The following is a 22,110-nucleotide window of genomic DNA, read 5'->3' on the forward strand; positions in this document are numbered from 1 at the left end:
TGAATGCCGGCTAATCTAATCCTTAAGCATTTATCTGAAAATAGATTCATTCAAAAGATGCTTAACAGTTATAAAAACACTAAGGTATTAGTTAAATCTATACAAGTACCAAAATTGCGCATTCTGTAAATACCTACACATACAAGTTATGGGCCAAATTGTTCCCCTTCCCTCCAAATGTGTACGTTTGAAGACCTAGCCCCCATCCAGACCGTCAGATTGTGGCTGTATTAGGAGACTGGGCCTTTTCCAGAGGTGATTAAGTTGGGATGGGCCCCTTTGGGTAGCCCTAATTCACCCTGGTGGGTTCCTACAAGAGGAAATTTGGATGGAGATAGGGGTGGCGAACGACCCAGAGGAAAGGTCATTTGCAAGCCAGAGGGAGACCTCAGGAGAAACTAAACCTATCAGTGCCTTGATCTGGGACTCCAAGCCTCCTGCACTGTGAGCGAAGAAAAGCCCATTGTTGAAGACACACAGTCTGCATTTTGTTATGGCAACCTAGCAAACTAAAACAATATGCTTTCCTTATATACTCAATATCCAGATGGATACCCCAGAAACTGACACAATACCTCCAGGGACAGGAACTGGGTGGCAAAGGGACATATGTCCCTTGTGCCTTAGCATTTTGAAACATGTGACGTGTAGAATGCTTCATTGTTGCCCCGACTTTCCATGCATGTAGACAGTATTGACCGACGCAGGAACTGGCACTTTCCTAGTTACTGCTCCATGTCTCTATCGAGGGAGGGAGGTTTGAATAGTTGTTAGGTATCACACAGCTAATAAACGAAGGAGCGGTCTACTATAATGCAAATATGTCCAGATATATTGAGAAAAGGGCAAGTCACAAAACAACGGGTACATCTCTGATTTTAAGCAAGCCCCCTCAACAAAACAAAAAATATGTAATATACACCAGTTTGTTAGTGGTGGGTTCCCATTTTGTTTTTTAGATGGAAGATTAGTTTTGGGGGGTGAAAGAATGATTGCAAATAATAAAAACTAGAGCTCTAACCTGAGAATATGAAGGAATTTCATTTCCTCAAATTAAAAATGTTTTGCTTATAGCCAAATTGTTATGTTAGGAAATGCGATTTTCAAAAGCTTAGCTTACTGTAATCGTACTGTTTTCAGTGGTTCGCAATGAGTGGAGCCAGGGGGAAAATATATGTTTAGTTTTTCAAACTGTACCCCCACCCGAGCATGTCCTTTGATAACCCCACCGTTCCATAGCCGCTCCCGTCTTCACTGACACGCGGTCTTGGCATTGATTTGCCTCTGGAGGATGGAACCGGCATGAATGTGCCGCATGTGTCCTTACCCACAAAAGGCCACAGTGTGATTTATCAGTAAGTCTGGTCATTGCAGCAAGATGAAAAATCTTGAGAGCAAATCACCAAGCAATGTTCAGTGAAAGAGAAGACACTAAATAAATACAAGAGCATATGGTCTTCTATTACCTTCACACAAGATACAATCCTCCCCATTTTCTCTGAGAATGATGATAAAACTGGCTTCTGGGGTCGGGGGGGGCGTGGTGAACATGTGGCACACAAATGACGAGCAAGTACCGGTGGGATCGATTCCGATACGTAGATCAGAAACGTGCACACCATTTCAGAGAGAATGAAGAAGTCATCAAATCACTGCAGCGTAAATGCATTCAACTTTAATCTTTAATATCTAACATTATTGCTTTAGGAAACTTTTACCCCCCAAACCAGGAATAGAATGCTAATTACATAAAAATATACATATATAAAAAGTAGTTTTCCATTTTCCCAGGAAAAGAGCAATATTTCTAGAATATTCAAGTGTTTTGTTTTAATCAGAATTAAAGTCTTGGTCATCTATTAGCACTGTAACTTACATATTTAAATTAAATGTTATTAGACAACCGTTACAATTTATAAATGTAAGATGCCATTACTGAGTAAATAGGTTCTTCTGCGAGTGGTGTGTCCCTTCCCCCACCCAATCATGAAGCAGCAATGTGATTAGTTTCATTTTATGAGTAGATGACCCACTGCTGCAAATGCTAATTCTCTTCTCCCCGCGTGTTTATCTGCGTGTATGTGTGAGTTGGTTAGAATGATGGGCAACCTACTGATCAACAGCAAGAGGAGCTGGCCTTGGGCTTTCGGTGCAGACTGACAGTGTCTGTCTGAATCAGGGGGTCTGACCTATCCTCCACGGCAAGCACTCTTCGAACTGCTTCCTCAAAGGCCGCTGCGACGTTCGTGGCATCTTTTGCACTCGTTTCAAAGTAAGGGTAGTCGCCGTTGTCCCTGCACCAGGCTTGGGCTTCTTCTGTAGACACCTGCCGTTCACTTATGTCAATCTTGTTACCCAAAATCACAAAAGGAAAGCTCTCGGGCTCTTTTACATCTGCATAGTATATGAATTCTTTCTTCCAGTTACTCAAGTTCTGGAAGCTTTGAGAATCATCGACACTAAAAGTGAGCAGGCAGCAGTCAGAACCTCTGTAAAAGGGTGTCCGCAGGCTTCGGAATCTCTCTTGACCAGCCGTGTCCCAAATCTGCATGGTAACAAAATGTCCATCTACCTCCAACTCTTTATTTAAAAATTCCACACCTATGGTATGGAAGAGCTGGGCATCAAACTTATTAGTCACGTATCTGTTCATTAGAGAACTCTTTCCAACTCCACCATCTCCAAGGAGAATTACTTTAAAAAGGGATGATTTTCCTGCCATTATTAATCTCAAGATCTTTGACTTCAGAAGCCTGTAAAATAAAAAGGTACCGTTACATCCCCTTTGACCTGTGCTCTGCTCTACAGGACTCTATGCATAACAGCATTTAAGAGAAATAAACGCAGCGCCCCGATGACTCTCTGCACGGAGACAACCTAACAGCGAGAGCTGCCATTTAGGGAGCACTGCACCATGCGGCAGGCACAGTCCACCACCGCCCCCGTGACAGCTGGTGAGGGCTCACTCTGCCCCTCCTCTGGGTCTCAGCTCATGGAAGCTGGCACTCAAGGCCAAGTCTCACTGACCCCCGGCACCTTACTCTCCACTGTTTCTCTCTACTCATAAAAAAGCCCTGCCACCATTTGTTAGAGACGCAGTGGGAGGCTGAAGTAGGCAAGTCTCTGTGACAACTTCAAACAGCCTTTGGTGACAGTGACAGTGTTCCCCTATGGCTTTCCCCCCCTGCCAGGGGTTTTCTCAAGGACACCCGCTTCTTCTCTGCCAATGCTGTCACCATAGGAGCTGGTAACCGGGAGACCAGAGACAGAAGCTGACTGATTTGGCAGTGAACAAAAATAAGCCAAACACTGAGTAAATGAACTCTATTCTCTTCATTAGGAACACTACTTTGAGTTTGCCAAAATTATGTCAGTAGCAATGGGATTTTTTATATTTTATTTTTTATATTGATTTGAGAGAGAGAAAGGAGGAGAGGGAAAGAGAAGGGGGGAGAGAGGGAGAAGATGGGGAGGGGGAGAGGGGAAGAAACATCAATTTGTTGTTCCACTTATTTTTACATATGCATTGGTTGATTCTTGTATGCGCCCTGACAAGGGATCAAACTCGCAGCCTTGTATCGGGACAGCGCTCTAACCAACTGAGTTACCAGGCCAGGGCATGGAATTTTTAATATAATATTGTAATACAGCACATTCTACCCACAAGACTCATTTGGGCAGTTCCAACTTAACAAGTGCGAGCCTGTGCTGTTACTTGTGAGTTTCCAGGGGGAATCAAGTACCTTAAATAGAAACATGGTGCTCGGGAAACCGTGTGGCAGGATTAAACCCTTTCCTACACTCCAGGCACCAGCCTGGCGGGAGGGATTTCAGCTGCCCATTTATAGACGGCTGCTTCTAAGTGTTGTCCCCGTGTAAGCTCCTGTTTTAATTCTTCATTAGGGAATATTTCAAACATATATAACATTTCTGAATAATAATAATAATAATAATAATAATAATAATAATAATAAATGATGCCCCATGGACCCTAAACCTACCTTGACACCAATTATCAACTTGTGGTGAATCCTATTTCCTCCTTAACACCCAATTCTCCCTTCTCCCCAGTTACTGGGATTTACATTCTATCACTTAATCTATAAGTAACAGTTATAAAAGAAGACAGGCTTCCCATTAGCACCAATAGAACTTGCTGCAGTGGTGGCCACATCCCCGACCAACGGTGTCCGTCTGAAGGCAGCCACCAGCCACACGTGGCTGTGAGGCACTTGGCGTAGGGCTGTGGGGAGTGAGGGACTGAATTCTAAACTGTATTTAACTTGAACTCATTTGAATAACCATATTTAGAGGGCCAACAGCTATATTTGACAGCACAGCTCCAGAACAAAAATGGTAATTACCTTGAACATAAGCGTAGATGTTATGAATCCCTCAGTGGGAAGGTAATAAAGACATAAACAATAGCTGTGGTGTTACTAGGATGAATTTGCTGCAGTAAACATTATCTGACTATCTCCTGGCTATATGCAGCTGTGACCCAGGGTAATGTAACTGAACACTTCCTATAACGTGCAAGAATTCTGTATTTCCAAATACATGCCATGTACTGTTCTCTGGTAAAACCTGTAGCAACTTGTCCCTGACTCCTACTGACTCTTTTCAATTACTACTATAGTAATTACCACTAATAATTAATGCAATTTAAATTGGTCAACAAAAGCACTTAGGGTGCATACCTCTTGGAGAGTTCTGACTGCCAATGGATCACTCAGCCCAATGCACAGACTAAATGTTAAAGAAGACATTGAACCAGTCTCAAGCCTTTTAATTTCCTGCCTTATATAACAAAGTACTAAACAGGTTCCTTTGTTTAATTCTTTGCAATCTTGCTGAAATAACTTCAACTTAACAGAAAAAGGAGAAACAAAACCAAGAGAGCACACTGACTATTCTGGCTTAGGGAAAGTAACTGTTCAATGCCCCCTCCTTAACATTCTTCAGTAGTTCTCCACAGATGCGAGTCCAAGTCCAACTTCCAAGGCAGGACACTTGGCCCTGCTCCCCATTCTTGGCTTCAGTCCTTTGGAAAAGCACAGTCAGATGCAGCTGAAATTCAACTCCACTTGCTCAGCGCACACCCCTTCCCTTGCCTTCGCCCTGGCACAGACTGTCCCTCCGCTGGTGATCCCAGCCCGCTCCACCTAACTCACCACTAACTGACCACTGGGCCCTCAGATCTGCTCAGCATGGTCACCGCCAACACTGGAACCCGTCCCCAGCAGCCCCCATCCCAAGGTTCCCACACAATGCTTACGCCATGTGAACACAAAAGGACCAAGTTGTGTAACAGATGTGCGTAATTCTAGTCCATCATGTATCCCAGTACTTTAATAGGTCTATAACTGCCTTACCAGATACAGAGTTTCATTGCACAGCCCTGAATTGTTAGATTCTCTACATCCAATTATAAACCAGAGTATGCAATCCAACAACCTCCACTCAGATGACTGGCTGTGTATGTCTACCAAATACAGCCTTAGAAGTCCCCTGGCATTTGTCATTTATAACTTTGTCATGGCACATTGTTAGTTCTTTTCTTTTTTCGTGATGCGGGATTTCCTAGTCTGTGACATTATTCTGACCAACCAAATGTGAAGAATGCTAGACTCACATATCAGGAATTAGGGCACAATGCTTTTGTTTCCCATCTAAAATTTGGGGCCTTCCAGATATCCTGTTTGGAAGTATGCTGGCATTGACTAAAACAATAAATACACACATACCTCTCTGATTCTAACTAGAGTGTTGTATATAAACATACATGGTGATGTAGATCATTGTATAACCGTCTCATGCCCCAATGACATCTAACAAAAAGTAGTTTCATACAATCTATACATAACCATAATCAGTTTACAGACATATAAAATGTTTCCTTTTTCTTTTGTAAAAACAATAAAATCCTTCAAAACGTCTTTAGTATAAGCTGAATGAATAAAAATATCCTCTACGTTATTTTCTGAACTTACCTTACAATATAATGTCAAGTCTTTTATAATCCACGGTTTGGAATGATTGCCCAAATGCAACAATCTTCACCAAGGTTAAAATACAATTTTAGCAATTCAACTAAATTCTATAAGGAAATCTGAATAAGAAAAGCATACTACATAGGTCATAACCTTAATTGTTCAGTTCAAGTATCATCATCTGCAAAGAAAAAATTAGAAAGCTCAGCTCAGCAATGTACATGCAATCTGTTTTCATAATTTTAAGAGTAGACACAAGAATTAAAATGTGAAGATGTGACCTCCCATTAGCAGCTAAATTCTTTTTGTTTTAAAGATTTTATTTATTCATTTTTAGATAGAGGGGAATGGAGGGAGAAAGAAAGGGAAAGAAACATCAATATGTGGTTGGCTCTTGCACACCCCCTACTGGGGACCTGGCCCACAACCCAGGCATGAGCCTTGACTGGGAATCGAACCAGTGACCCCTTGGTTTTCAGGCCAGTGCCCAATACACTGAGCCACTCCAGCCAAGGCTAAATTCTTTCTTTTTTAAAAAGATTTTATTTATTTTTTGAGAAAAGGGAATGGAAGGAGAAAAAGAGGGAGAGAAACATTGATGTAAGAGATAAACATAGATCGGTTGCATCTCACACACACCCCAACCGGGGACTAAACCCGCAATCTAGGCATGTTCCCTGCCCGGAAATCGAACGGGCAGCCTTTTGCTTTGCAGAATGATGCCCAACCAACTGAGTCACACCAGTCAGGGCTAAATTCTTAATTTAAAGGGGATATTAAACCTGAAAGCTGCTCATGACCTTTTTCAGTGTAAAACTTCTGGAGTCAAATACTACACTTTAATCATTGTTGTTTTTTTTTTTTCTAGAAGTATTTTACTTGCCTACTCTTCTTTTCCAAGTTTCACTCGGACAGCTATAAAATTTTGTTAAGATGAAATGTATAATATTTCATTCACTCTTCAATATTTGCCCAAGTTTTTAGTGGCTTGGAATAACCACATTCCAGAGAATGAACTAATGCTAACACAAAGAAGGAAAAAAAAAAGGCCGTAAGAGGGAAGGGCCCCAAGGGGACACAGGAAAAGTTGGGCTAAGGCAGCAAAGAGTGTCGTGAAGCTTCTTTCTGGACAGCCACAGCCAAGGTGAAAACTTTCTGGTGAAGCAAATAAAAGCCACTATCAGAAAAGAGAACTGGTTCCCGGTGTTGAAGGCCAAGAACGCTGACCCACACACAATCTACTTGACATCCTGAAGCTCGCAGGACAATGGGGTCAATAGTACCTACCTCTTGAACTTTTGGAAAGATTCACTGAAGATGCGGACAACGAGGAGAGAGATTCAGCACTGTGCCAGGCTCATCATAAGAGTGAGGGAAGTTTCTGTGGAATGAATACAGGAAGAAGTCTTTACTGGCGGTATTACAGAAAGGTTTCTTTTATGGCCATTTCTTCAGTCAAATTTCAGTGAGAGTTCTGGGTGGAACAAATCAGAGGATTATTACAGGCAGACAAGGGAAGCCAAAGGTTCCCAGCCCTAGAGATGAAATCCAATGGGAAGGTTTCCCTGTGCTAAAGCACCAGCCTCTCTCTGTCTAAACCAATGTCTAAACTCACACCCCCGCCTCCCTTAAAGTAAAAGGCATTTTTGTGGGACTTACATACAGCAGTTCTTAACTTATCAATTCAATCAATGAAAACAATGAGACTCCAAAACCTTGATATTTTGGAGTTAAGAATAAAATAGTAGTAATAATACAGGCAACCTCAGAGATATGGAGAGTTCAGTTCCAGACCATAGCAATAAAGTGAACATCACAACAAATCAAGTAACATGAATTTGGGGGGTTTCCCAGTGCATACAAGTCACGTTCACACCATACTGTAATATATTAAGTGTGCAATAGCATTATGTCTAAAAAACCAATGTACATACCTTAATAAAAAAATACTTTCTTGCTAAAAAATGCTAACCATTTCCTGAGCCTTCAGCGAGTCATACTCCTTTTGCTAATGGTTGCCACAAACCTTCCATTTGTAAAAAACTGCAGTATCTTTGAAGTGCAATAAAGCACATCGCAGTAACATGAGGTGCGCCTGTGGTGACGACAAGGCCAACACTGACTAAGCCCTAAGAGCCACTTACTGTGCTTCAGTGCGTTCACTCCTCCCAGGTCTCTCTGTATCCCCACACTGTAGATGAGGATACTGACTCAGAGCAGTGGCGCACCTTGCTCAAAGTCAGACAGCTAGTAAAAGGTGGAAATGACTTTAAAAAAATGTGGCACACTTCTCTAAACCCCAGCACTTAGCCCACTAGGCTCAGGTGCCTTCGCATTTATTTCCGAGGGTTTTCCTGTTGCTGTCGTGGGTACAATGAAAATAAGCAGTTGCAATGGTAAGTCTTTCAAATGTTCACTTTATTGCAAAATCTGCACAAAATGAAGTTAAGCAGACAGCAGGTGACCCATTGGTATGTAGCATAAAGCACATCCGAGTGTACCTAAGTTTTATTAGAGTTTTAATAGCTGAAACATGTTTTAAATGAAACATCAAGCAAATGTTTGCAGAACTCTATAAAGTGCCACCCCAGAGGTGGGAAAGCAGTTTTTCAACAAGCACTTAGAGAGTGCTTACTGTGTGCCAGACACCGAGGATGGAAGCCACACCCAGTCTCAGCGCCTACTGTGCACCAGGTGCTGAGCATGCAAGCCCATACCCAGTCTCTGGGAGCTGGTAGACAGGAGGTGACGATCCACACCCACAGCCATGGCATTACAACCGTGGTGAGTCCTACAAATGAGAGTCTGTACTTGCTATAAAATACAGCTATTTTCACTCACTCCAAAACCGAAGAACTACCTCAACAGTACAGGGGATTCTACCCAGCATCGCCCTTGGTGACAGATGCAATGTGTAAACCTGCCCCTTGTCCGAGCATCTCAGGAGTACCCCAGAGCTGTGTGTGATTCCACCCATGGGGGGACAGTGTCCATTTCCTACACCACGATTCTGTAACATAGTCAGCTACTTCACCTGCCACTCGGTCAAAGGAAAAGCGGTAACTTCCAATGCCGGAGGAAAACTGGGTGTGTTCAACAGTGTTAGTGAGAGACTACACACCAGTCTCCAGTGCAGGCTGTCCCAAAGCGATGTCTCAATGATCACCTTCACCACGTGTGGACTTAGAGCATGGCCTCACCAAGGTCTGCTTCCCTATAGGTGACCCAGGGAATGTGGGTTTGACTACAAACTGAGTTCAGTGGCAGAAGAAAACGTGAGAAAAGCAGAGGGAGCCAGCACCAGGAAGAGGGACCAGCCCAGGCCAAGGTCCTGCCAAGGCAGCCTGGCATACACTGGGCAAGTCTAGGGTAGGCCCGAGTACCTGGAGTCCAGAGAGAGAGGAAAGTTCTGTGTGGATGGGACCAAAGGGAGTGAAGCCTGGAGTAGGCAGGGCCTTAGAAGCCAAGGAAGGATTTCTGGAAATGACCTAAATGTCTATATGGAGATATGAGACTATAGAAATACACTGCCGAGTGATAAACCCAAGTAGCAGGCACACAGTGACCACAACATGTAAAAGCATACAGATTTATATTAAAGTCTTCAAGAAAACATAAAATAACCAAAACCAAGTTCAATCTTCAAAGTTCTGATTTGGTGGCAAAATCATACTTGTTAAAAAATATCAAAACTGTATGAAAATGGATCAATATCTTCGTTTTCAGTTAAAGTCTAGCTTGACTGAATACTGCAATTAAATGCAACAGAAATTGTTTATTTTTTAAGATTATTGATTTATTTATTTTTAGAGAGAGGGGAAGGGTGGGAGAAAAGGAAGAAGAAAGAAAGGGCAAGAAACATTGATATGTGAGAGAAACATCAATTGGTTGCCTCTCACATGCCCCCAACCAGGGACCTGGCCCGCAACCCAGGCATGTGCCCTGACCCGAATTTGAACTGGAGACCTTTTGGTCGATGGGATGATGCCAACCAGCCATACCAGTCAGGGCAAAATCATCTTCTTTTAAATCTTCTTTGAATGCTGCTGTGCACCAGACCTCAGGAACAATTGTTTCCTAAACTTTCCTACAACTCTGATTATACTAAAAATAACTTGATATGACACCCAAAATACAAGCAACAAAACAAAACATTAATTAATTAAACCTCACCAAAATTAAAAACGTTTGTGCTTAAAAGAACATTACCAAGAAAGTGAAAAGACAACATACAGAATAGGAGAAAATATTTGGAAACCAAGTATCTGATAAGCGACTTGTATCCAATGTATAAAGTACTCTTACAACTAATCAATAAAAAAATATAAATAGCCTGTCCTGGCTGGTGTGGTGCAGTGGACGGAGTGCTGGCCTGCGAACTGAAAGGTTATAGGTTCAATTCCTGGGTTGTGGGTCAGGTCCCCGCTTGGGGGCATGCAAGAGGCAACCAGTGGATGTTTCTCCAGCGCATCAATGTTTCTCTCCCTCCCTCCCTCCTTCCCCTCTCTCTAAAAATAAATAAAGAAAATCTTAAAAAAAGAGAGAATAAATAACCCAACTTAAAAATTCACAAAAAATGGTCACCATCAATAGCCAGTAGAGAAATGCAAATAAAAACTTCAAGACATCACTTCACACCCACTAGGATGTCTATAAATCAAAAAGACAGATCATAACAAGTGTTGAAAGGGTTGTGGAGAAACGGTAACCCTCATACACTGCTGATGGGAATGTAAGATGATGCAATGATAATGAATAGCAGCCTGGTGGTTCCTCAAAATTTAAACATAGAGTTACCATATGAGCCAGCAATTCCTCTCTTAGGCATATACCTACAGGAATGCAGACATACGTCCACATAAAAACAGATTTGTGAATGTTTATAGCAGCATTATTGATAATAGTCCCAAGGCAGAAACAACCCAAATGTCCATCAACTAATGGGTAATAGGCATATCTATACAATGTAAGATTAATCAGCCATTAAAAAGGGATGAAGTACTGATCCTACAACAAGAATGGACCCTAACCACATTATAATAAGTGAAAGAAGCCAGACACAAACAGCCACATATATAATCCAGTTTGTATGAAATGTTCACAATAGGGAAATCCATAGACAGAAAGCAGATCTGTGGTTTCAGGGAATGTCGGGGTAGGGGACATAAACAGGGAGTGACTGCTAATGTGTACAGGGTTCCTTCTGGGGGGAAGGTGAAAATATTCTGGAATTAGAGAGTGGGGGCAGCTGTACAACTTCGTGAATATACTAATAACCGCTGATTGTGTGTGAGGTCTGTCTGAGAAAAGGCCCACCACTGTTACTATAACAAGAAAGGTTTGCACAACATCAAGGCAGCCAAGGAGAGTGGACTGGAATGCACATATGCAAACAACGATGACTTCACTGTACTAGTAGTCACTGAGTAGAGCAACAAACCCGCATCAAACGTTGCGTTAAGCTTGAACATTCCTCCGTGGAAACTATTTGGATCATTCGGAAGGTTGCAGCTATGAGCGCCTGGTGGTCGGCAGCTCATCACAATAATGCGCCCACTCATGTGTCACATTTCATGTAGTTTTTTTGCAAAACATCCAATCACCCAGGTGACTCAGCCTCCCTACAGCCCAGATTTGGCGCCCTACGACATCTGGCTTTTCCCAAAACCAAAGTCACCTTTGAAAGGGAAGAGATTTCAGACCATCGATGAGATTCAGGAAAATACAACATGGGCAGCTGATGGTGACTGGGAGAGGTGTGTGAGGTCCCAAGCTGGCTACTTTGAAAGGGGCTGACGTGTCATTATCCCCTGTACAATGTTTCTTGTACCTTGTATCTTCTTTGATAAATGTCTCCATTTTTCATATTACATGGTTAGACACATTCTGGACAGATCTCATATACTAAAAAGATGGAGTTCATGGTAAGTTAGATAGATTTATGGATATAGATAGATTTATGGATATACACATACATGGCCCAAAGTCTTATTAGCAAAAAGACCCTAAAACTAGATTTTACAGAGCCACAAATAATCTCCTTGTCCCTGCAACACTGTCCTTTTACATAAACCAGTTACAAGCACAACAGACACTATTTTAGGATTACAATACCATGTGCTGGCACCAACACACCTATATGGCACACACACTAATCTCAGTGGGAACCGGGATAAGTAGGTCATTGGCAGGAAAGAAAATGAACCATGTTTTCAGCAGATACTGCAAAACTAAAGACAAAAAAAGAGCACTGTATGTCAACCCATTCCTTTTCTTAATACTACTTTTCCAACTCTTCTATTGTGGACTTTTATCCTGGACCATCAATTGTTTATGGATAGTTTATCGGTAGTAACCTTTTCTCTGGCCTCCCTTAGACCCCTTGCTGGTTTCCAGAGCCATATACCACAATAAACCAACAGGGACTCAGACTCGAGCATGGAGAAATCTTTAACAGGAATGTTTAATTAAAGATAGACATTTTGCCCTGGCTGATGTGACTCACTAGATTGAGCACTGGCCTGCAAAGCAAAGGGTCGCCAGTTCGATTCCCAGTCAGGGCACATGCCTGGGTTGCGGGCCAGGTCCCCAGTAGGGGGCAGGTGAGAGGCAACCACACATTGATGTTTCCCTTTCTCTCTCCCTTCCCCTCTAAAAATAAACAAATAAAATCTTTAAAAAAAAGATAGACATTTTTACTGGTCATAGATCTAATTGTCTCCATTCTTACAGATAGCTAAACCCATTTATTTCTTCATTATTTTTATTATACAGCATTTTGAGCAGGGCATTCAAAGAGCTATCCAACCTCACTTACAAGCCTGTCCCAATTATATCCCTTCAGGTCACCATCCCCAAACCTATCACAGGCATTTACTGTCCCGCCTTTGATCGGGCCCTTATCTTGGCATGGGAGGCCCCTCCCTATACCTGGACAGCTATGAAAATCTTAGTCATCCAAAGGCCTAGTTTAGATCCCTCACCCAGGAAGCCTGCGCCTCCCCTGCCTAATCTTTCTCTGCCCTAATCATTTCTACCTCTGTTTCGGCTCTCATTCGCTTACGCCCTAACCAATCAGTTGTGTATGAGTCTGTTCAGCTCCCTAGGAAGGACACACAACACGTCATGCCATCATTCATTTCTTCTTTCATTGTTCTGCAACAGTTTTCACCAAGTTTTACAGATGGTGAGGTACCAAAGAAGTGCTAAACTGAGAACGGAGTAAATGACTTCCTCCTTTATTCTTGTTATTCTATTTTTATTCTTCCACTTGTACTTTCCATACTTACAATTCTTTGTTTCTCTAATCAATCAGTTCTTCCCCCATTCTATTTTTGAGGTCTCTTAAAATGCGTGGGAAGAGACAAAAAAATCAATTCTTACTTGCAAGTCTAATAAGAAAAGCACTTTAAAATAAGTACTACTGACTGCAACGGGGAGCTGGTGGTTGAGAAAAACAACATTCCTCTAACAAGCAGCCAAAGGGAGAACAGGTTGCATTTGTGTACTGCTTTCCTCAAAATGTCAAGTTTTGAAACACATACTCTGTGGCCCCTGACTAGTTCTTACTTCCAAACACTTAAAATGAATTTATCACTTTTGGTATAAATTTAGGAACAGATTTTTTTTCAAAATCATGCATTCCTTTTGCATTCACCCTGAGTGTCCTAGTTAGAGGCATATCACTGATTTCATTTCATAAATTAAGAAACTGAGGCTCAAAGAAACTAATCGAGGAAATAAAAACATGGATAACCTCTAAATTATTTCACTTTTCACTGGAGCTGTACTTACTTCCTTATAATATTTTTTTTAATTTTTATTTATTTATTTAAATTTTTTATTGATTATGCTGTTACAGTTGTTCTATTCCCCCCTTCATTCCCCTCCACCCTACCCCCCCGTCCCCACCATTACCCCCCCTTTAGTTTATGTCCATGTGTCTGAAGTTCTTTAGATTCTATATTTCCCATGCTATTCTTGCCCTCCCCCCTATCTATTTTCTATCTACTGTCTATGCTACTTATTTTCTGTACCTTCTCCCCCCTTCTCCTCCTCCCACTCCCCTGTTGCTAACCCGCCTATTAATATCTTAATATAGGTGTGTCTTGCTTAGCCTAATTCATTCCACTCTTCATCTCTAAGTCTTTGCAACTGTCCTGCTGAAATGTATGAGCAAGAAGCAAGTCGAGGAAGTCATTAAGTCTGCCTCTACTACAAGAAGTCGGCCGGGTTGGGAAGGAAGAATTAAACAAAACACCACTGGAACAGACCAACTCAGAGGCACAACCAGACAGATGAAATAAATTATCCAGAGGATCACTGAGCACTACCTCACACACACGGCTAGAGAAGGAAAAAAAACTGAAATCAAACCACACATCACATCAGTGCGGCTCAGCCTACAATATTTAAAGAACTCATTTCATTATGTTTCTTTTGTGAAGATGAGTCATATAATGAAACTTTTAGGAAATACATACTCACAGTTTTCCTTAAAACAAGGCATGTCTGTAGAGCTGGGTTTACTAACTAATCACTAATAGTTGTGGAGAGAGTAGGAAAGAGAAGAGGAAAAAACAGATTTGGTTAAGGAACCGTTGTGTTGGCCAAGAAGCTCACTTCGTTTTTTCTGTATGAAGGCTTTAGTGTTGCTTAGTTGTCTTTGACTTCATTTGAAAATTGTCTTAGATTGTATTGTGACAGCTGTCATATCAGCGAGCATTTAAAAAAAAACTTATCAAAATTGGTGAGTTTTTGTGCAGCCATTTTAATATTGAAGAGGGAAGAAAATATGGAACGTTTTGGGCATATTATGCTTTATTATTTCAAGAAAGGTAAAAACGCAACTGAAATGCAAAAAAAGATTTGTGCCATCATGGAGAAGGTGCTGTGACAGATTGAACATGTCAAAAGTGGTTTGTGAAGTTCCTTGGTACCACTGACATTTTGACCAAATAATTCTTTGCTGTGGGGCTATCTTATGCACTGGAAGATGTTTAGCAGCACCCCTGGCCTCTACCCCCTAGAAGCCAATAGCGGGAGATAGCCGACATACTCAAAATATCCAGGTCAATAAAGTTATTGGTGGAAATGAAAATCGCGTCTTTTATTTTACAGAGAAGAACCACATGGACTTTTTGGCCAACCCAATCAACCTTACACTATCCTGAAAACGAAGAGCAGCAATATGACAGCAGTGATGGAAGCGTTCTCTAGCTGTGCTTCCAATACAGCATCCACTAACCTCACGTCATTACAGAGCACGTGAAATGTGGCTGGTCCAACTGAGGATCTGATTTTCTCATTCTATTTCATTTCAGTTAGTTTAAATTTATATTGGTACCTATTGGACAGTATACATACACAGTGTGCTTAACTGGAAGTCCGTGAAGGAGCCACAGGGGATAAATGCACCTGGAACTGCATGTGAAATCAGGATGAGTTACGGATGGAAGCATGTGAGCTTCAGCTCCTCTCTGGAAAGAGTAAAAAAGGTTTCATCAGATTCCTAAAGGAACCTGGACCTCCAAGAAATGGTCAATACATGTCTGCATCATTCGTGTATTACGTGTGATCCATTTGTGTAGTTCATAACACTCTCCAAACTCTCATCTTTACTCAGCTTCACTATTTCCCTTTCCCTCCCCCAGTCATGAGACCTCATTAATATTACAACCATGAACCGTGATGGTTCAGCGAACAGACTCAGGGGAAACTGCTAACCCTGGAAGTAAAGATGTTTTGTTCTCTGTCATGTTTAATGGGGTCCTTAAAAGAAGAAAGGGTGAAGATTCTACCTATAATAGGACACTTACCTATAAAAGGCACTTAAAATGTTTGTCCATAAAGAAAAGAGTTGGGTTGTTTAATGTATCACTTTGAGGGGCAGAACTAAAATGCAAAAAAAAAAAAACAGATAAAGATCACAATATAGGAATATAATACTGGGAATTAGGCTGTTCTTTCAGGAACAACACACTGTAAAAAAATGAATTCGAATACACATGTGAGAACACTAATTAAACATGATCTGCTGTCACTTAAGGAAACATTGGATCTGCCTCCTCTCTAGTTAGATAAGAAACTTGATGTCTTTAATTTGGTGCAGAAAAGTGTAAGGGCTGGAGAAGTTCCAAACAAACACAGGAAAGAGTTAGTATACAAACACTGCCCTCGAGGCACAAAGCCACAGCAATGTGGAACTTCTTGGCTATTAGAGAAATTAAGTAAGTGGAAATTTCCCAAGATATATTTCAAGAGGACGGCTCTATGTGTGGCCTATAGGACTCAGCTAGATTAAAGGTTCCCATTCTGCAGAAAAGTGGTCACCAGGTCAAAGTGAGAATGTAAGAGTAGCTTTCCAGAAAGTTCACTTCATCCCACTTCTCTAACAATGATGCCTGTTTGCCCCCATCTAAGGTAATGAAGCTGACTTGGCTTATAAAAAGCTTCCCAACCCAAAACTTCCTGTGTCCTCACTACCATTTCACGTCTACGCCCCGTCAACCCTCTACTCTGCTCACTACACATGTGCTCCCAACTTTATTCCCCGACTCCTATATATGCAGAAGTCACCAAACGACCCCTAATGGCCAATCCAAAGGCTCCTCCTCAGGCGCCATCTAAATGGCTTAAGGCATATGTACCCCCAAAGTGAATAAAGAGAAAAGTGCTTCTCTTAGGACTTCACAGTGTATGCTTCTAGAAAACACCCTCACAGTTAACCAGTGTCCTCACTGGAGTAGACAGTCAATTCCCTCAGATGTAGCCAGTGCCTGGATGTACATGACATAAAATCTCAAAAGGATACTGCGGCATTTTTGGTTAGTTTGGTTTTTTAAAAGGAAACTAGGATTTTACTGTGAAATCATCATAGATGGAAAATTAAACTGAATATTCTGTCCATTTCATTTAAAAATAATCTTACCACTTTTTTTTTTTGGTGCCATGTATTTCAATTCCCTGTTTAGTGAAAGTAAAGAAACCTGTAATTCTGGGCTTATTGTAATTTACATTTTATCATTGAATTCAAGACCCCACCATAAAATGCATTGCCAACAACCACATCCCAAGGCCCCAAGCAAGCATTTTTTTTTTAAACAAATAAGGCAATAAGTTGGAGGCCCAGCTGGGACAGACTCTTGCGAAGTATCACACCTGTAGCTGGAAGCATAAGACCTTCCAGTCTTAGCCAGACTCAGCTGCAGCCGAAACCCAGCAGTGACCTTGAAAATGCTTCCTACTTAATCATCCATAAAACTACCCTTGACAATAAGTTCCACCTTCTCTCCCTTTCACCCCTTTAGCTCTCTGCAACCAGGTGGCTCCCTTTTCTAACACACTCTTAACGTTGCATATGGCAAGGTTGAAGCCTTTTGTCTTCCCAAACCATATCTCCCTGGGATATAAAACCAGTGCTTTCTAAACTAAATCCATCTCCACCCTCTCACCCCTTGGGGGCCAGGCAAGAATTCCAACCCCTTTTATAATATGTCTCCCCTGGTACTCTGATGGCATTGAAATTCAACATCTCTAAAACCAAGCTAATAATTTCCCCCATTTACAAAATCTCTTGCTTAAAAAAAATCTTTCTTCTTCTGTCTTACCCACTTTATTTGCCACACAAGAAATGTGTCCACCATCCTAACCTATTGCTATTGTCTTGTTTTTCACATAACAAATGCTATGATGGGAATAACATGAGCTACCACTGTTTACTAAATATCTGCTAGGCATATAGTGCCTTCAAATCACCTGCAAGTTGGATATTATCACCCATGTTTTACAGATCAATACATGCAAGTTCACGAAGACTAAACGACTTCTCCTAGTCGAAACAGGGCAGGTCAAACAGGTCTTACCTTCACTCCCACCAAACGACAGGACTAAAAAAATGTACAAATCCAAAAAGGACTATAAGAAGGAACCACAGATGAGAGACAGCAACAAAATTGAGAAAATGGAAAATAAATGGTCCACTAGTGACAAACTGAAGAGACCAGGAACCCTAATGCACTTCTTGACACTTACTGAGACAAGCCAGCCAGCGCTGAATGAAAGCGCGAGGTTTTCTCCAAAAGGGTGGAGACTCCACGAGCACTGCTCTGCACCGAGGCCTTTCTCCACCAGCTCTACTTCCTAAAGCGTGAGTGGCAGAAAATGGGAACAAAACACTATGGACAATGAGGGAGAGGGGATCAAGGGGCAGTCTGCACAGAAAACAGAGACCGGGCTGGCTGCTTTAAGTTTCTGAGGGAACCACAGAGGTACTGGGCATTTTGCAGGACACCATGCAAACTGGCGCTTGAAGTAGTTCACAGTTCCAACATGAGATCGCACCACATTCCTTTCAATGACATCATCCCTTTGCAAAGCTGGTTTTCCAGGGTTGGTGTGATAAAAACTCAAATACTATGCAAATATTAGTGTGGAACGGGGCGTGAGGGTGGCAGCTCTTTGCTCCAAAACAACTTTTCATGAAATTTTATTTCAAAAGACTGATGCTCGCCCTGACCGGTGTGGTTCAGTTAGTTGGGCATCATCCTGCACAGCAAAAGGTCACCATTCAATTCCTGGTCAGGGCAACATGCCTGAGTTGTGGGTTTGGTCCCTGGACTGAGCACGTGTGAAGAGGCAACCGATCGATGTTTCTCTCTCTCCTTCTCCCTCCCTCCCCCTCTCTCTAAAGACAAAGAAATAAAATCTTTAAAAATATATAAATAAACAAATCCAGAGAGTGTTCTACATTTACTAATGTCTGGTCCTCACACAGTGTGTCTGTTGTTCTGTTGTGACTTCTGACTAACCCACAGTGCTTCGTATTTTTCGGCATGTTCATCTAATCGCTGCTCTCATTACACAAGCCTGAAGCTGGAAAGACTGGAGCGGCCGCCTTACAGCATACATAGCTTAGTGACTCCTAACTCTTTTGAGCCTGTTAAATCATTTAAATGCTCCTCCATTAGACTTTTACAGAGCAAGGTCTCAAAACAGAAATCCGTAAGGTTGTTTTTCAGGCTTCTCTCACACTGATAACACAACCACTCTTAGGAGAAGTAACCCAAAAACTACCTTAGCCTCTGAACCGAAAAATTTAACATGATGCACAAGAATTTCAAATTAAAACAGTTCAGTTTACACTAAACAGTGCAGTTTGTTAGTGTACACTGCTCTGCTACCCCATCTGCTACACACTTGGATAACGAACGTGGCCATGAAATGAATGCATCACCCTGTGCCACACTGTTTCTTCATCCTTGTCAAACAATGCCACACATTTGTGAGGCACCGGGCCTGGGACAAGCGTGAAGTCTGTGTTCAGACTCTCCACGATAAAATGGGCCAGGTTCAGTAAAGCCTCGACTGTGTTTCCAAAACGTACAGCTGTCTCTCCCCACCCCCAGCTGATCTCGCTGTTACCTTGCTTACATTCATTTCCATCTAATCATCCTATGTTCATGATTATCAACAGCACTGCAAAACCTGGGCCCACCATGGTCAAAAACAAAAGGTAATGAGACAATCCAGATGGGGGACATCCCAGAGCTCAAGTTCACAACATGTACAGTATTGAGATTCACTTCGGGAAACAAGAGTTCTCCCCCCAGGTTGTGTTATAAGCCGAAGCACCCCCAGGCTCCCGCCTTGCCTTCCCAGCACAAAGCAGCCAGGCCTTCGTCCATCTACACACCTGAGTGGGAAATGCCCTCCCTCAGGTATTCTGACCTTTAATTTGCATCAGAGCTTTTCAAACTCCCTGAGGCACTGTGTGAGTTCACCATTCCCCCCCCCAAAAATTCTGTGATAAATATTCTGTTGACAGCCTACATGATCATTAGCTCTATTTTCTTTTCCCTGGTTTGCACTATAAATTTATTACCTAGCTAGCTTTCAAGTGAGACACATTTCAAACAAACGCACAGAGACTTCCATTTGGCTTATTTCTTCCTGCTGCTTAACTAGAAATTGCCTGGAGCAGAACTCCTTGGAAACCAATAATCTGATGTCTCTACTTGGTCTCCTGTAATCTCATAAAGAGAAATGCGGTGACCTAATTTGGCCAGAGCAGAAGCCAACTCCAGAGATTGAGCAAGACTCCTCGGAGGCCCATGGATGTCCTTCCTGCACCAATTCCCATCGATCCTTTCCAGAATGGAGCCCCTCCAGTAAGAAAACAAACGCAGACTTCTTTGTTAGATCCCATGAGATAGCAATCATTTCAGATGTATAATTTAGCATCCGCTCTCACCCCACAGCAGACAGCTCCTGATGAGAAATCTATTCTTTGGCAAAGAACACACTGTTCATCGGCATGAGTCAAAAAGCAAAGCTACCCACAAAAGATGCCATGTTGACTGTGCGAATAACAAACACTTTCACAGAGCCTGCCCATTTTGACTCCTGCTCTCAATCAATCACTCCCAAAGTTCACCTCAAAGGTACACCTGCCCCCAGAATGAAGCAGTACATATACTGAAGTGCCTACTCTTAGATGGGGGTGGTGAAAACAGGCTGGAAATTGCAAGAAAAGAAAAAATACTTTCATCATTTATGTCTTGATTTCCATGATAAAATGCATGCAAAACTATTGTCTACTGAGGCTAAATTTCAGAATTTTTATGCTCAACAATAATGGCTATGCAGTTTGATTCTTGTAAATATTCACAAGTGGTCAACCTACAAAGCTATCAAAAACACACTAACTTTCCCTCGCACAGTAAATATCGTGATACAGGTACATGTGAGTGCGTGTGCACCTATTATGGTTTTTTTTTTTTAAATGACACCTGGCTCCTGACCTTGGGCAGCCCAGGCAATAAATTTTGTTCTAGGTCGAGTCAGAACCTGATCTTATGATTGTGATTACACTGTAAGCGCCTGACTGCCCTTCCTATTGGCAGTAGTTTTCTATTGGTGCACGACAGGCTACTCAGAAAATGCTTGGTGACAACTGGAGTAACAGAAACCAAACTCCCTAAGTTTACTTCTACAGATCTGAATGGCTCTTGAGTTTCTTTGGCCACTTTTGCCTTTAAAAAAATGGATTCTGTAGCCCTGACTGGTGTGGCTCAGGTGGTTGGACGTCATCCTGCAAAGCAAAAGGTCACTGGCTCGATTTCTGGTCAGGGCACATGCCTGGGTTGCGGGTTTGGTCCCTTGTATAAAAGGCAGGTGATTGATGTTTCTCTCTCCCTCTTTCTCCCTCCCTTTCCCTCTCAGTAAAAATAAAATAAGTAAAATCCTTTTTACAAAATGGACTGTTATCAGAAATTATTTGCTCACCCCTTAATCTTTCAAATGAATAAATATGTCTCTCAGTCAAAGGAAATCTCTTCGAGTTCTCAAATTTCCCCCTTGCTCTTTCTTAAAACAAAAAACAAAACAAAACAAAACAAAAAACGATGAGGGGGTATCCTAACTAGGAATGTGTTGTTCCATTTGAAGAACTACATAAGCCCTGAAACATGAGCTCTGAAGTTACAGGCCACCGGAAAGCAGGCTTTCTGGACCCCTGCACTAGTGACGTTTTGGGCCACACAACTCTCCATTGTGGGGCCTGCCCTGCACATGGTAGGACGTTGAGCAGCACCCCTGGCCTCTACCCACTAGATGCCAGCAGCTCCCACTCCCAGGTGTGAACCCAAAATGCCTGCAGACATTACCAAAGTCCCAGCTTGAGATTATCACTGTCAATTCACACAGGCCTGCTTTGAATCCTGGCTCTGCCCTGTGTGATCAGGGGAAACAGACCCAACCCTCCAAGGCCCCAGCAAATCACTCACCTGTTGAATGGAGCCAGTAGCAAAGCAGTGCGGTGACAATGAAAGGAAATGGTGTGTGTACAGGACTTGAACACACAGAACATCCAGCACCAGCCAGAGTGGCTGGCTGCCCAAGAAGTGAGGGGAGGCTACAATGTAACTTCTAAAACCACAGGGACTTACCTTCAAGGCTTCTAGAGTAGTGTAGCATTCAACTACGGGCCTGAGATAGAAACAAAAAGAGCGGTTGGCAAAGGGGGAGCAGTACTGAAGTATTTCCCTAATTTCCCTAAAGAACCCAGTTAGAATCAAGGCCAAAGATGTTCCAGCTAATTTTCATGGTCCCCTTTAAT

The 22,110-nt window shown here is 42.2% G+C and overlaps 1 protein-coding gene across 6 annotated transcripts in view; it reads right to left on the bottom strand.

Moving 5' to 3' along the window:
* Positions 1-1,647: 1,647 nt before the first annotated feature.
* The window catches only part of RAB9A (RAB9A, member RAS oncogene family), a 30,887-nt gene continuing 10,424 nt past the window's right edge, over positions 1,648-22,110 (bottom strand). For 2 of the 6 annotated variants that reach the window (XM_037157431.2, XM_037157424.2), the window contains 3 exons: positions 7,281-7,374; positions 5,994-6,174; positions 1,648-2,753 (listed from right to left, as the gene is read on the bottom strand). In XM_037157431.2, the coding sequence (XP_037013326.1) occupies positions 2,117-2,722 (606 nt within the window). In that variant the 5' untranslated portion in view covers positions 2,723-2,753; positions 5,994-6,174; positions 7,281-7,374 and the 3' untranslated portion in view covers positions 1,648-2,116. Of the gene's footprint in view, positions 2,754-5,993; positions 6,175-7,280; positions 7,375-15,359; positions 15,473-15,811; positions 15,888-21,940; positions 21,981-22,110 lie in introns of all 6 variants that reach the window. The other 4 variants (XM_037157427.2, XM_037157428.2, XM_037157425.2 and 1 more) reach the window with 4 other exon arrangements.

Source organism: Artibeus jamaicensis, unplaced genomic scaffold (genome assembly GCF_021234435.1).
Source record: "Artibeus jamaicensis isolate MK-2021 breed Jamaican fruit bat unplaced genomic scaffold, CSHL_Jam_final scaffold_1283, whole genome shotgun sequence".
NCBI lineage: Eukaryota > Metazoa > Chordata > Mammalia > Chiroptera > Phyllostomidae > Artibeus > Artibeus jamaicensis.